The sequence below is a fragment of the Chelonia mydas genome, chromosome 1, assembly GCF_015237465.2.
Source record: "Chelonia mydas isolate rCheMyd1 chromosome 1, rCheMyd1.pri.v2, whole genome shotgun sequence".
Taxonomy (NCBI): Eukaryota; Metazoa; Chordata; order Testudines; family Cheloniidae; genus Chelonia; species Chelonia mydas.
Window position 1 is genome coordinate 3,734,426 of NC_057849.1, and position 15,133 is coordinate 3,749,558.

The 15,133-nt window shown below is 48.6% G+C and overlaps 1 protein-coding gene across 1 annotated transcript; it reads right to left on the reverse strand.

The window, feature by feature from the left end:
- Positions 1 to 2,631: 2,631 nt before the first annotated feature.
- On the reverse strand, positions 2,632 to 3,660 carry LOC119565220 (olfactory receptor 52B2-like). Its single transcript, XM_037889701.1, has one exon. It carries the CDS (start codon positions 3,658 to 3,660, stop codon positions 2,632 to 2,634), a length of 1,029 nt encoding a protein of 342 aa, XP_037745629.1.
- Between the last annotated feature and the right edge of the window lie 11,473 nt (positions 3,661 to 15,133).

The following is a 15,133-nucleotide window of genomic DNA, read 5'->3' on the forward strand; positions in this document are numbered from 1 at the left end:
AGCGAGGGCCAGAGTCAGAGAATTTGTCTTCTTGGTCCAGACTTCATTGGCAGCAATAGTAAAGGGCGCCAGGAGAGAAGGCTGCCATCGGCCTGTTTGACTCTGTCTCCATTACTGTCTGTGTGTCAGGGATCACAGGTCTTGAACATCGGTCTACAGGGCCCTTCGGCACGACTACACACCTGTTACAAAGTGGGTTTTTCCTCCTTCTTATGTTATATGTGAGCCTATTTGAGGCTTACGGTTTTGCATGAATACTGTGTGTGCCTCAGTTTCCCTGTGTGCTTCACCAATGACTAGGTGGTGGGAATAAGGGTGTGTGACTATTACTGAGGCCCTTGGGGCCAGGTGAGGTGGTTCCAGCTGCCTGCATGTAAGGAATGGCCCGTGCCTTTCATCACCTGAAAGCCAGGAGGGGGATGCGACCAGGTGACACTTTGTTTGGGAAGGGAGACACAGACCAGGAGGAGGAGCAATGTGCATGTCGGAGGTCAGGCCGCTGGAAGCTGGGCAGTCTGCTGTGGGGGACTCGGGAGATGGAAGTCTGGGGTGTCCTGCCCAGTCCCCCCAGATGGATTTGCTGAAAGTCACGGACTTTGGGCTAACAAAGTCTACACTCTGTTCCTTCGACAAATAAACCTTCTGTTTTCCACACTGGCTGAGAGTCACAGCTGACTGCGGAGTTGGGTGCAGGGCCCTCTGGCTTCCCCACAAACTCCTTCCTCACCTTGGGTGTTTCCACCGGGCCTAAAAAGACTTGGGCTGTTCAGCTTAGAAAAAAGACCTCTGCGGGGGGGATATGACAGAGGTCTATAAAATCATGACTGGTGTGGAGAAAGTGAATAGAGAAATGTTATTTACTTTCTCACAATATACAAAAACCAGAGGTTACCCGATGAAATTAATAGGCAGCAGATTTAAGACAAAGAAGAGGATGTATTTATACATGCAACGCAGATGTAACCTGTGGAACTCATTGCAAGGGGATGTAGTGATGGCCAAAAGTACAACTGCATTCAAAAAAGAACAAGACATGTATAACTGGGATCAAAAAAGAAATAGATAAGTCCATGGGAGGATAAATCCATCAATAGCTGTTAACCAAGACGGTCAGGGAGACTGAATGAGGAGGCAGCATAGTGACAGAGGATATGGAAAAAGCTGAAGAACTCAGTGCTTTTTTCGTCGTGGTCTTCACAGACAAAGTCAGCTCCCAGACTGCTGCACTGGGCAACACAGCATGGGGAGGAGGTGACCAGCCCTCTGTGCTGAAAGAAGAGGTTGAGGTCTATTTAGAAAAGCTGGACATACACAAGTCCATGGGTCCAGATCTAATGCATCCAAGGGTGCTGAGGGAGTTGGCTAATGTGATTGCAGAGCCATTGCCCATTATCTTTGAAAATTTCTGGAGTTCGGGGGAGGTCACGGACGATTAGAAAAAGGCAAATATAGTGCCCATCTTCAAAAAATGGAAGAAAGAGAATGTGGGGAACTACAGACCGATCAGACTCACCTCAGTCCCCAGCAAAATCACGGAGCAGATCCTCAAGGAATCCATGCTGAAGCACTTGGAGGAGAGGAAGGTGATCAGGAACAGTCAACATGGATTCATCAAGGGCAAGTCATGCCTCACCAACCTGATTGCCTTTTATGATGAGATAAGTGGCTCTGTGCATATGGGGAAAGCAGTGGAGGTATATCTTGACTTTTGAAAGCTTTTGACATGGTCTCCCACAGTATTCTTGCCACCAAGATAGAGAAATATGGATTGGATGAATGGACTGTAAGGTGGATAAAAAGCAGTGACCCTGAGAAGGATTTAGGAGCTCACATATCTTTGTGGAAGGTGCTGTAACGAAAACCAAGCTATTGGGTTCAATAAATGGGTGACTGGGTTTCATTATAGGGCCTGTGTTATACAGGTGGTCAGACTGTGGATCCTTATGGCCTTAAACATTATGAATCACCATGTTTGCTGTGGGGTGGGGTGTGTGGTGCCCTTGCCATGTCTCTTGGGGCGGATCTCCAGGTCAAGGAGGCCCATGATGGCACAGTCAAAGCCACCCCTGCTCGGGTTCTGGGCTGTGTGCAGGAGGCCCATGTAATCACTGCGCTGTCTCCCTGAGTAGAGGAGACTTGCTCCTGACTTCCATGCAGGCCCCAAGGTGTGCTCACTTTGCCAATGAGGAAACCGAGGAGGAAAGAAACTCTCCCAAGGTGACACAGCAGGTTGGAGGGAGAACCAAGACTAGAGACCCTGTCTCCCAATGTGCAGTCCAGGGCACTTCCCACTGTCCCAGGGTATGGCCCCCTTGGCTGCTGCTTTCTGTTGCCACTAAGAGTGCAGCTCAGATGCAGCTTGTCACGGAGGAGATGCACACACCGTGCTCTCTCACAAGCAGATTTTACCTTTGTGCTTTCTTGGTTTGTTGTTTCCCTTCATCTTAGAGCAGAGACTCATTCTGTCTGGCTGCCTTTTGTGGAAGGGAGCTGTGTTGTTGTAGCCATGTCGGTCCCAGGATATTAGAGAGACAATGTGAGGAGGGAATAGCTTTCATTGGACCCAACTCCTGTTGACGAGAGAGACCAGCTTTGGAGCTTACACAGTGTAAGTACATAGTAAATACTCCCCTACAGTTCCAATGAAAACCTGGCTTTAATTTCCAAGTCCCAAAGCATTTTCTGTTGCCTCCTTGAGCTCAGCAAGAAGCTTCTGCTGCAGCATCGATAAAATAAATTGATCACCCGTTTCAGGATCTCTTTTGTTGTCACCGCATAAACGATGGGGTTTAACATGGGGGGAACGAGCACATAGAGATTGGCCAGTAGGATGAGAATATAACCTGGGATGATGTGCCCAAACCGGTATGCAAAAAAGGAGAAAAAGGATGGCATGTAGAACATGAGTATGACACAGACATGGGAGCCGCAGGTGCGGAGAGCCTTGAGCCGGGCGTCCTTGGAGGGGAGCTGGAAGACGGCCCTGAGGATCAACCCATAAGACAAAGCAATGAGCACAGCATCCAAACCGATTGCTAAAATAGCCACGGCTACGCCATACCAGATGTTGACTGTGATGTCATCACAGGCCAGCCGGGCTACGTCCATGTAGTCGCAATAGTTGTTAGGCAGGAGGTTGGATCTGCAGAACTTCAGCTGCTTCACAAGAAAGATGAGAGGGAAAATGATACAGAAACTTCTTGTGACAATTGCCAGCCCCATCTTCCCGATCACAGACTTGGTTAGCACGGTGGTGTATCTCAGGGGGTCGCAGATGGCAACGTACCGATCAAACGCCATGGCCAGCAGGATGGCCGACTCAGCAATAAAACTGGCATGGATGAAGAACATCTGGGTCAGGCAGGCAGCAAAAGAAATTTCCCCAGCTCTAAACCAGAATACAGCCAGCATCTTGGGTACTGTGGTGGTAGATAACAGCAGATCAGTAGTGGCCAGCATGGACAGGAAAAGATACATGGGCTCATGGAGGCTTCGTTCTGTTAGTATGATGAATAGTAGGAGAGAGTTCCCATAAAGTGTTGAAACGTACATCAGACAGAAGGGGATGGCGATCCAGACATGAGACTCCTCCGTACCCGGGATGCCGGTCAGGATGTAGGTCACAGGGGCAAAAAAGGTGTGATTGTCAGCTGGCATCATTTACCATTGCTTGGTTCTTCTGTTCAGTTTCCAATAACTAACAGCAAAAGAAACAATCAGTGAGAACTCAAGGGTCAGCTAGCCCTGGAGTGCATTTGTTGACAGTGTAACGGGTTCCCCAGGGGTGCCACCTGGAACTGGGGTTTCATTGAGCCCCCTGACCCACCAGCCTGCGCTCCCTCTCACACTGTGCTGCCGTCAAAAACTGCAGACCTGCTCCCAGTCTTACCATTACACCAGGATACACACAGATCAGGATGCACACCCAGCTGCAGTGACATGCAGGCTCTCTAACCAGCCACTGCATGTGAACCAACAAAAGAGAGGCTGCCACCAAATTAACCACCAGCTTCCCAGATTCTTACCACCCACTGGAGTATAAACCCAAAATGTTACCATCTTACCCTGCACAGATAACTGTACAGCGTAAGCTCATAGAATTCGCCCCCTCGTCACCCGCCCTGGTCAGCTGGGGGTGTAATGCCAGCATCAGTTCTCCAGCCATGCTCCTTCCCAAGATGATCAATAGAAAACCATCAGAGACAATTGCAAACAATCAACACCACTTGGAGGTCAATCAAGGAGCATGACAACAGACGGGGTTGCCCTCCTATGAACAGAGACAAAATACCTATGTTTCAGGACAACACAGTGTGGGGATACACCCTCTGGGCCCTTTCCTTGGTGAGCCAACTTGTGGGGCGGGGAAGTTCTAATGAACAATTGGATCCTGGTTCTTGTGAATCCAGCCAACTCTGCAACAGACTAAAATTGTGGGGGAGGGAGACCTAATTTATCTGCAGAGTGCAGAGTCCTTCCCTTAGGATGGAAGAATCCCATGCACCACTACAGGCTGGGGACCAACTGGCTAAGCAGCAGTTCTGCAGAAAAGGGCCTTTTTCAAAAGGAAAACTTTTTCACTAGGAGGGTGGTGAAACACTGGAATGTGTTACCTAGGGAGGTGGTGGAATCTCCTTCCTTAGAAGTTTTTAAGGTCAGGCTTGACAAAGCCCTGGCTGGGATGATTTAATTGGGGATTGGTCCTGCTTTGAGCAGGGGGTTGGACTAGACGACCTCCTGAGGTCCCTTCCAACACTGATATTCTATGATTCTATGACCTAGGGGTTACAGTGGATGAGAAGCTGGATATGAGTCAGCAATGTGCCCTCATTCCCAAGAAATCCAATGGCATACTGGGATGTATTAGTAGGAGCATTGCCAGCAGATTGAGGGAAGTGATTATTCCCCTCTATTTGGCATTACTGAGGCCACACCTGGAGTACTGCATCCAGTTTTGGTCCCCCCACTACAGAAGGGATGTGGACAAATTGGAGAGAGTCCAGCAGAGGGCAACGGAAATGATTAGGGGGTTGGGGCACATGACTTACGAGGTGAGACTGGGGGAACTGGGGTTATTTAATCTGCAGAAGAGAAGAGTGAGGGGGGATTTGATAGCAGCCTTCAACTACATGAAGGGGGGTTCCAAAGAGGATGGAGCTCGGCTGTTCTCAGTGGTGGCAGATGACAGATGAAGAAGCAGTGGTCTCAAGTTGCAGTGGGGGAGGTCTAGGCTGGATATTAGGAAACACTCTTTCACTAGGAGGGTGGTGAAGCACTGGAATGGGTTCCCTAGAGAGGTGGTGGAATCTTCTTCCTTACAGGTTTTTAAGGCCCAACTTAACAAAACCTTGGCTGGGGTGATTTAGTGGGTGTTGGTCCTGCTTGGAGCAGGCAGTTGGACAAGATGACCTCCTGAGGTCTCTTCCAACCCTAATTGTCTATGATTCTATTATTCTATGAAAGGTGAACTATTGACCCAAGTTCTCATTTTGTGATTTTATATTGTATCCACTTGTTTCCACCTCTCTCTTACCTGTGCACTTCATTCCAACTCACTAGTTTAGATAAAGCAAAAACAATGTTATTAATGATGAAAGACAGATTTTAAGTGATTATAAGTGATAGCAAACAGATCAAAGCAGATTATCTAGCAAATAAACAAAAATGCAACCTAACCTTTATATAAAATCTTAAAATCTATCTTTTGTCGTTAATAAGCTTGTTTTGTTATAATCTAAACCAGTGAGCGTTGAGTAGAATACTTGATGAAAATCTCTGCTTGGTTACCCCAAGTGTGCAAGGTCCTCTTCACATTGAGGGAGAGGCGACCGGGTATTAAACACACACACAGGCCAGATTTGACCAGGGCAGGATGGTTCTGCTCTGGGGTCCTAGCCTGGAAAGCTGGTGGTTAAAGTGCCTGCGTGTAATTGCAGCTGGGTGTGTCTCTCCCTGTGTGAATGCTGGTGAAGGTGCAGGCTGGAGGGCTTTGCAGCTTGTCACAGCAGTACAGGGTGAGTGGCAGCCCAGGCGGTGGGTCAGTGGGCTCAGTGGTACCCCAATTTGGGGGGAACCTGTCTCAATCAGTACCAAAGCAGCCTTTATAAGCGGTTGCTCCTGGGTTATACACTTTGGAAATTCACAGCTATGCTGCTTCAAACCAGCTAACTTCTGAGAACCAGAATGGACCCAGTCCTGAGGTCTTTATTGATTTTAATGGAAGTTTTGCCGGAGTGAAGGCCTCGAGATTTGGGGTTCAAAGATTTGGGGTGAGTAGGTTTCCAATGAGGTTTACTCTGAACAGTTACGTACCCAAGAATGGCCCAGTCCAGAGCCCACTGAGTTCACCAGCAAGACCCCCAGTGACTCCCGTGGGAGGGGATCAGGGTAACCCGGCGACCTCTTCCTGACACCGACCCTCAGCGCCGTCACAGGAGCGTTATCTCCATGCCACGGGCTCCCCTCCTGCCCCTGCAGTCAGAATTAGACACCCCCATTCTATCCAAGCCCAGCTCAGACATTTCATAGCTTTCATGTGTTTCCATTCGCCCCTTCACAGATTCATTCCATGCAAAGGACTCACCAGGCTCCGGCCCCAGCTGGGGAGGAGGAATCTCCATCTGTGACCCTGTTGGGGAGCTCCAAGCGGCGGGGAATCTGCACTGACCAGGGCTGAGGAACAGGGATATTTATACTGCTGCCCTGTGAATCCCAGCGGGGGACTCAGAGCCAGCCCAGAGCCCCAGGGACCTGGCCTCGGAGACTGGCTCAGGCGGTGAACAGCAGCAGAGAATTAACCCTTTCCTCTTCTCATTTGTTTGAGCTGATCATTTCTCCTTTTGTACGTTACTTACAAAGATTGTTGTGATACTGAGGCCCTGGCAAAGAGTTCCCTGTTCTTTGCAAACAACTCATCTCAGGCCTGACAAACTCCCTACACCACACACGTCTTATGGAATATTTACCCGTAAAGAGTAGCATGTAAGGTGTGTGCAGAAAGCTTGTAACTTCCTAAGCTTCATAACCATTGCAAAAGGCATGTCCAGGTAACAGTTAAGGGATAACATATACTGATATTGACAGTGTGCTCTATGGACTTGGAGTAGAAGTTAGTCACCAGGGCATAGTGTTTCTTGGTGATGGTCACTCCAGGAGGGTGTCGTCACCCCGCGCTGGTTAGCCGGGGATGTAACGCCAGACTCAGTTCTCCAGCCATGCTCCTTCCCAAGATGATCAATGGAAAACCATCAGAGATAACTGCAAACAATCAACACCACTTGGAGGTAAATGAAGGAACATTACAAGACTATGGACAGAGACAAAAGACTGTTTCAGGAGAACACAGAGCAGGGAGAGGCCCTCTGGATCCTTTCACTGAGGAGACATCACCTGGTGCGGGGACGTTCTCATGAAAAGTTAGATCCTGGAGTCAGGGGGTAACGAGGTGACTCCCAGTCCTGGGAGATCTGAGAATCATCTCAGTAGTTCTTATACAGACTGCCTTTAGTCTCACTTTGTCCAACCACCCTGAAAACCTATATGTGTGTGTGCCATGTCGTTGTAGCTCCATCAGTCCCGAGATATTAGAGAAACAAGATGGCGGAGGGAATATCGTTTACTGGACCGACTTCTGTAGGCCTGAATGGTCCCTTAGAATAGGTGTGAACTACTCATGCTAAACTATCTGGTCCACCTTGTATTTAGCTGGGACACTCTCAATACCTTTCCCAGACCTGAAGAACTGCTCCATGTAGCTTGAAAGCTTGTCACTCACCCCAGCAGAAGTTGGTTCTATAAAAGATATCACTTCCTCCTGTGATCACCGATCTACGTGTGGGGAAGCAGGAGAAGGGAACTGACCTCCCCCTGCCCTGCGTAATGCCAGAATCCAGGCCCAAATCATGCATACCAGCCCCCACTTTGACACTCCCAGGGCACCAGCTCCCTCCTGCCCCTCCTGCTTCTCCAGCAGTTCTCTGCACTGCTCCCCGGCTGGGCCGACTGTGACATCACCGATGACATCTTTGTGAGCAGCAATGGCCTTGGCAGCCCCTATCTCCCTGCTCCCCGAGAAAGACCCAAGAAAGATGCTGATCCATTGGAGAGGGCTCAGAGAGGAGCCACAGGAATGATTAAGATAGCGAGAGGCTCAAAGAGCCCAATCTGTTTAGTTTAACAAGGAGAAAATAAAGTCTGATCACAGTGTGTGAGTATCTACACAGGGAACAAACTTTTAACAATGGGCTCTTCAGTCTAGCCGAGAAAGGTCTCACATGATCCACTGGCTGGAAGTGGAAGCTTGACACATTGAGACTGGGAATAAATTGTAGATTTCTAATAGAGAGTGGAATTAACCATTGGAATAATTGACAAGGGTTGTGGTGGATTCTTCATCACTGACGATTGTTCAATCAAGATGGGATGTTTTTCTAAAAGTTCTGCTCTGGGAATTATTTGGAGGCAGGCCTCCGGCCTGTGCGACGGAGGGGATCAGACTGGATGAGCACAATGATCCCTTCTGGCCTTGGAGTTAATGAATCTGTGAATAACGGGGATGTGAAGCCAGCAACAGTCCAGCTTCCTGGGTCAGAATCTCCTCCGCCTTGGTGCAATGTCTACCCTAGTTTGTAAACTCCTCGGTGCAGGATCTCATCTCGGTTTGGGAGGTGCCTGGCAGAGCCCTTGGGCCCCAATGGAAACAAGATTAAATAACAATATTGAGCTGTTTTATCAGTGGGTCTCAAAGCACTCTACAAAGGACGGCAGTATCATTGTTCCCATTTTCCAGATGGGAAAACTGAGGCACAAGGATGTGCTGTAACTTGCCCAAGATGCTCCAGCAGGCCGGTGAGAGAGCTTGGGGATTGAACCCAGATCTCTTGAATCCCAGCCCAGACTCACAGCCTGTGTGGAGGTTGTGACATTCTGTACCTTAAGGGAGCATCCTGTAACACCCATATTCCTCATTTATATGTAATTGTGATCTTGCATAGAAAGCTGAAACCTGCTGTTCTATCTCACTAGGTACATCTTTTGTGCATATGAAGTTATGAGAACGGTGCTGTATGGTGGTCACTAAAACATGCTGCAAGTTGGGGAATCAGCCAGTTATTAGCTCCCTAGAGGTAACAGCAAGGAAAGTAACAAACAGCCGGATGGGGTGTCAGTCAACCCATCAACAGTGTATTGTCCAGCAAGGGAGCCACAATGCAATGACTCACCTGCATGAGGCCACACCAGGGGAATTGCTCAACCTTGCCTGGAGACTCAGCAATGCCCCCCAGACATGCCTGGACTTGGGTTCTCCAAGCACATGGGACTGAGGGTATAAACACCATGTGATTCGTGAGTGGCTCTGGGAGCATTCATGCAAACTAACTGGGTGTGGGGTCCACTTGCGGTTCTGCTGAATGACAACAGCACCTGGAGGGGTTTCCTGCTGGTCAATAGGGAGGCATTGTGAGAGACAGCTCAGGCTGGAGAGAGTTCAGGGGGCACAGCGGTTCCAGAGTCCCAGGCCTCCCCCTGGGGATCCCGTCACACATGTCATCCAGGGTCTACATCTCCCTGCCATGCAGACAATTTTTCCATGGGGTTACAGGACTGGCCAAGGGAGAACGGAAGGATCCTTTTCTCTTGTCCTTCAGTGATGTAAAGCAGGAACAAGAGCAATTAACCTAGAGCCGGTGTGTAATGGGGTCATAGAATCATAGAATATCAGGGTTGGAAGGGACCCCAGAAGGTCATCTAGTCCAACCCCCTGCTCAAAGCAGGACCAAGTCCCAGTTAAATCATCCCAGCCAGGGCTTTGTCAAGCCTGACCTTAAAAACCTCTAAGGAAGGAGATTCTACCACCTCCCTAGGTAACGCATTCCAGTGTTTCACCACCCTCTTAGTGAAAAAGTTTTTCCTAATATCCAATCTAAACCTCCCCCATTGCAACTTGAGACCGTTACTCCTCGTTCTGTCATCTGCTACCTTTGAGAACAGTCTAGAGCCATCCTCTTTGGAACCCCCTTTCAGGTAGTTGAAAGCAGCTAACAAATCCCCCCTCATTCTTCTCTTCTGCAGACTAAACAATCCCAGCTCCCTCAGCCTCTCCTCATAAGTCATGTGCTCTAGACCCCTAATCATTTTTGTTGCCCTTCGCTGGACTCTTTCCAATTTATCCACATCCTTCTTGTAGTGTGGGGCCCAAAACTGGACACAGTACTCCAGATGAGGCCTCACCAGTGTCGAATAGAGGGGAACGATCACGTCCCTCAATCTGCTTGCTATGCCCCTACTTATACATCCCAAAATGCCATTGGCCTTCTTGGCAACAAGGGCACACTGCTGACTCATATCCAGCTTCTCGTCTACTGTCACCCCTAGGTCCTTTTCCGCAGAACTGCTGCCTAGCCATTCGGTCCCTAGTCTGTAGCGGTGCATTGGATTCTTCCATCCTAAGTGCAGGACCCTGCACTTATCCTTATTGAACCTCATCAGATTTCTTTTGGCCCAATCCTCCAATTTGTCTAGGTCCTTCTGTATCCTATCCCTCCCCTCCAGCGTATCTACCACTCCTCCCAGTTTAGTATCATCCGCAAATTTGCTGAGAGTGCAATCCACACCATCCTCCAGATCATTTATGAAGATATTGAACAAAACCGGCCCCAGGACCGACCCCTGGGGCACTCCACTTGACACTGGCTGCCAACTGGACATGGAGCCATTGATCACTACCCGTTGAGCCCGACAATCTAGCCAGCTTTCTACCCACCTTATAGTGCATTCATCCAGCCCATACTTCCTTAACTTGCTGACAAGAATGCTGTGGGAGACCGTGTCAAAAGCTTTGCTAAAGTCAAGAAACAATACATCCACTGCTTTCCCTTCATCCACAGAACCAGTAATCTCATCATAAAAGGCGATTAGATTAGTCAGGCATGACCTTCCCTTGGTGAATCCATGCTGACTGTTCCTGATCACTTTCCTCTCCTCTAAGTGCTTCAGGATTGATTCTTTGAGGACCTGCTCCATGATTTTTCCAGGGACTGAGGTGAGGCTGACTGGCCTGTAGTTCCCAGGATCCTCCTTCTTCCCTTTTTTAGGGTCTGTAACTAACTGTCCGGCTCTCTCCTTCCTCCCCGAGCCAGAGGCCCCCCACCCAAAGCAGAAGCTACCGGAAAAATGGGGAAAATTAAACAGGTTGTGAACCTCAGTCCCTGGAAAAAGCATGGAGCAGGTCCTCAAAAAATCCATTTTGAAGCACTTAGAGGAGAGGAAGGTGATCAGGAACAGTCAACATGGATTCACCAAGGCCATGTTATGCCTGACAAACCTAATTGCCTTCTACGATGAGATAACTGGCTCTGTGGATATGGGGAAACCGGTGATGTGATATATCTTTTGATACGGTCTCCCACAGTATTCTTGCCAGCAAGTTAAAAAAGTATGGATTGGATGAATGGACTATAAGATGGACAGAAAGCTGGCTAGATCATCGGGGTTAATGGTTAGTGATCAATGACTCGATGTCTAGTTGGCAGCCGGTATGAACCGGAGTGCCCTGGGGTCTGTTTGTTCAACATCCTGGGTTTGTTCAATATCTTCATTAATGATCTGGATGATGGGATGGATTGTACCCTCAGAAAGTTTGCAGATAGCACTAAGGTGAGGGGAGAGGTAGATACGCTGGAGGGTAGGGATAGGGTCCAGAGTGACCTAGACAAATTGGAGGATTGGGCCAAAAGAAATCTGATGAGGTTCAACAAGGGCAAGTGCAGAGTCCTGCACTTAGGACAGAAGAATCCCATGCACCGCTACAGGTTGGGGACCGACTGGCTAAGCGGTAGTTTGGCAGAAAAGGACCTGGGGATTACAGTGGACGAGAAGCTGGAGATGAGTCAGCAGTGTGCCCTTGTTGCCAAGAAGGCTAACGGCATATTGGGCTGCATTAGTAGGAGTATTGCCAGCAGATCTAGGGACATGATTATTCCCCTTTATTCAGCACTGGTGAGGCCACACCTGGAGTATTGCATCCAGTTTTGGGCCCTCCACTACAGAAAGGATGTGGACAAATTTAAAAGAGTCCAGCAGAGGGCAACGAAAATGATCAGGGGTTGCGGCACGTGATTTACGAGGAGAGGCTGAGGGAACTGGGGTTATTTAGTCTGCAGAAGAGAAGAGTGAGGGGGCATTTGATAGCTGCCTTCAACTAGCTCTAGGGGAGAACCAAAAAGGATGGAGCTCGGCTGTTCTCCATGGTGGCAGATGACAGAATAAGGAGTAATGGGGGAAGTCTAGATTGGATATTAGGAAAATCTTTTTCACTAGGAGGGTGGTGAAGCACTGGAATGGGTTCCCTAAGGAGGTGGTGGGATCTCCATCCTTAGAGGTTTTTAAGGACCGGCTTGACAAAGCCCTGGCTGGGATGATTTAGATGGGGATTGGTCCTGCTTTGAGCAGGGGGTTGGACTAGATGACCTCCTGAGGTCCCTTCAAACCCTGATATTCTATGATTCAATGAAACCTGCCCCTGAGCTGCCTCCACTCCACAGCCTGGCTTCACACTTGGAGAGTGGACAGCCCCCAGCTGGGATATCCCCCATCCCGAGCTATCAGCCACCCTCGAGCCCACTCTGCCCCCAGAAATTTCCTCATCTGCAAATAGGTTTACGGAGGGGATGGTATAATGAGATTGTCTACAATGGCATATGGCCCTTACGTATGCCCATGTGGCGTATGCAACCGGAAGCAGCAAATATTTCCAATGGCTTTAGAAGATAAGCACACTATGTTGGGAAGAGATAACTCCGATTTTGTAAAGGGAAATCATGGCGCACCAAGCTAATGGAAATCTTTAGGGCATTAACAAGAATGTGGAGAAGGGTGACCCAGTAGCTATAGTGCGCTTGGACTTTCCGAAAGCCTTTGACAAGGTCCCTCACCAAAGGCTCTTAGGCAAAGTGAGCTGTCATGGGATAAGACGAAGGCCCCCCATGGCTCTGTAACTGGTTAAAATATAGGAAACAAAGGGTAGGAAAAAATGGTCCATTTTCACAATGGAGTGAGGTAAACGCCGGGGTGCCCGAAGGATCTGTACTGGGACCAGTGCTGTTCAACACGTTCCTTAATGATCCGGAAAACGGGCGTGAACAGTGAAGTGGCAAAGTTTGGAGAGGAATCAAAATTATTCAAGCTAGTTAAGTCCAAAGCAGACTGTGAACAGTTACAGAGGGATCTCACAAAACCGGATGATAGGGCTACGAAATGGCCGATGAAATTCAGCATTGATAAGTGCAAAATGATGCACACTGGGATAAATAATCCTAACTACACATATTTAAGGATGGGGTCTAAATGATCTGATACCACCCAACAAAGAGATCGTAGCATCACCGTGGACAGTTCTCTGAAAACTTCTGCTCTAGGCACAGCAGTGGTCAAAAAGGCTAATGGATTCTTAAGAACCATTATGGAATGGATAGAAAATATCATACTGCCAGTGTATAAATCCAGGGTATGCTCACACCTTCACTAGCGTGTCCATTTCTGGTAGCCCCGTCTCAAAAAGGACATAGCGTAACTTGAAAAGATTCAGAGAAGGGCAACAAAGATGATTAAGGGGATGGAACGGCTTCCATATGAGGAGACACTAAAAAGACTGAGACCATTCAGCTTAGACAAGAGACAACGAAGGGGGGATATGACAGAGGTCTATAAAATCATGACTGGTGTGGAGAAAGTGAATTGAGAAATGCTATTTACATATACACAGAATGCAAAAACCAAGGGTTACCTGACGAAATTAATAGGCAGCAGATTTAATACAAACAAGAGGAAGCATTTTTTCATAGAACACAGAGCTAACCAGTGGAACTCATTGCCAGGGGATGTTGTGACGGCCAAAGGATTAAAAAAGAATTAGATAAATTAACAGAGGATAGGTCTATCAATGACTATAAGCCAAGATGGTCGGGGATGGAAGACCATGCTGCTGGTGTCCCAAAACCTCTGACCACCAGAAGCCAGGATGGGATGAGAGAGGATGGATCACTTGATGATTGCCCTGTTCTGTTCACCCCCCTGAAGCACCTGGCATTGGCCACTGTGGCGCTTTGGCCTGACCCAGTATACACCGTTCTTATGAGACGTTTCTTCTCAACAGCTGCAGGAATAGAAGGTGAGAATAAAAGGAAAAAAGATTCCCAAAGCATTTTTGTTGGATGCTGTGAGACGCCAGCAGAAGGCCAAACAAGCCCCCGAGCCCCAGGAGGAGTCAGCACATTATCCTTAGCGGCAAAAAAATTCCTTTAGCACAGGACAAGAAACAGCTAATCGCACACACACGATTCTATTCCCCCTCTCTCTCTCCCACAGCGGGGGGACTGGAGATCATGTGCAAATGAGCCCCTTGCCCAGTGCACCAGGCCACAGCACCCCCTGACCTCTCTCCCACCCAGCCACCCCCACAAAGCCACGAGTGTAGGAAAGAGAGCGAGATCAGCCTGAGGAAGCGGGGCCTATCCACACGAAACGTGCCGTAAACCAGCAAAACACAAAATCCGTGGGATGCAGGTCTTAGCTCCAGAATGGGGGACTGAGGCCAGCAAAGCTGTGACCCTGAGAAGGATTTAGGAGTTTGAGGAGGAAAGAAACTCTCCCAAGGTGACATAGCAGGTCAGTGGCAGAACCAAGACTAGAGCCCCTCTCTCCCAACATGCAGCCCAGTGCACTTCCCACTGTCCCATGGCATGGCCCCCTTGGCTGCTGCTTTCTCTTGCCATTAAGAGTGCAGCTCAGATGCAGCTTGTCACAGAGGAGATGCACACACTGTGCTCTCTCTGTCTCATAGTGATTTCTACCTTTGTTCTTTCCTGTTTTTCTGTTTCCCTTCAGCTTAGAACAAGACTCACTTGGTCTGGCTGCCTTGTTTGGCAGTGCACAGTGCTATTGTAGCCATGTCAGTCCCAGGATATTAGAGAGACAAAGTGGGGGACTAGATATCTGTCACTGGACAAACTTCTGTTGATGAGAGAGACCACCTTTCGAGCTTATGCAGTGAAAGTACATAATTATAACACCCCTATAGTTTACATAAAAACCTGGCTTTAATTTCCAAGTCCCAAAGCATTTTCTGTTGTCTCCT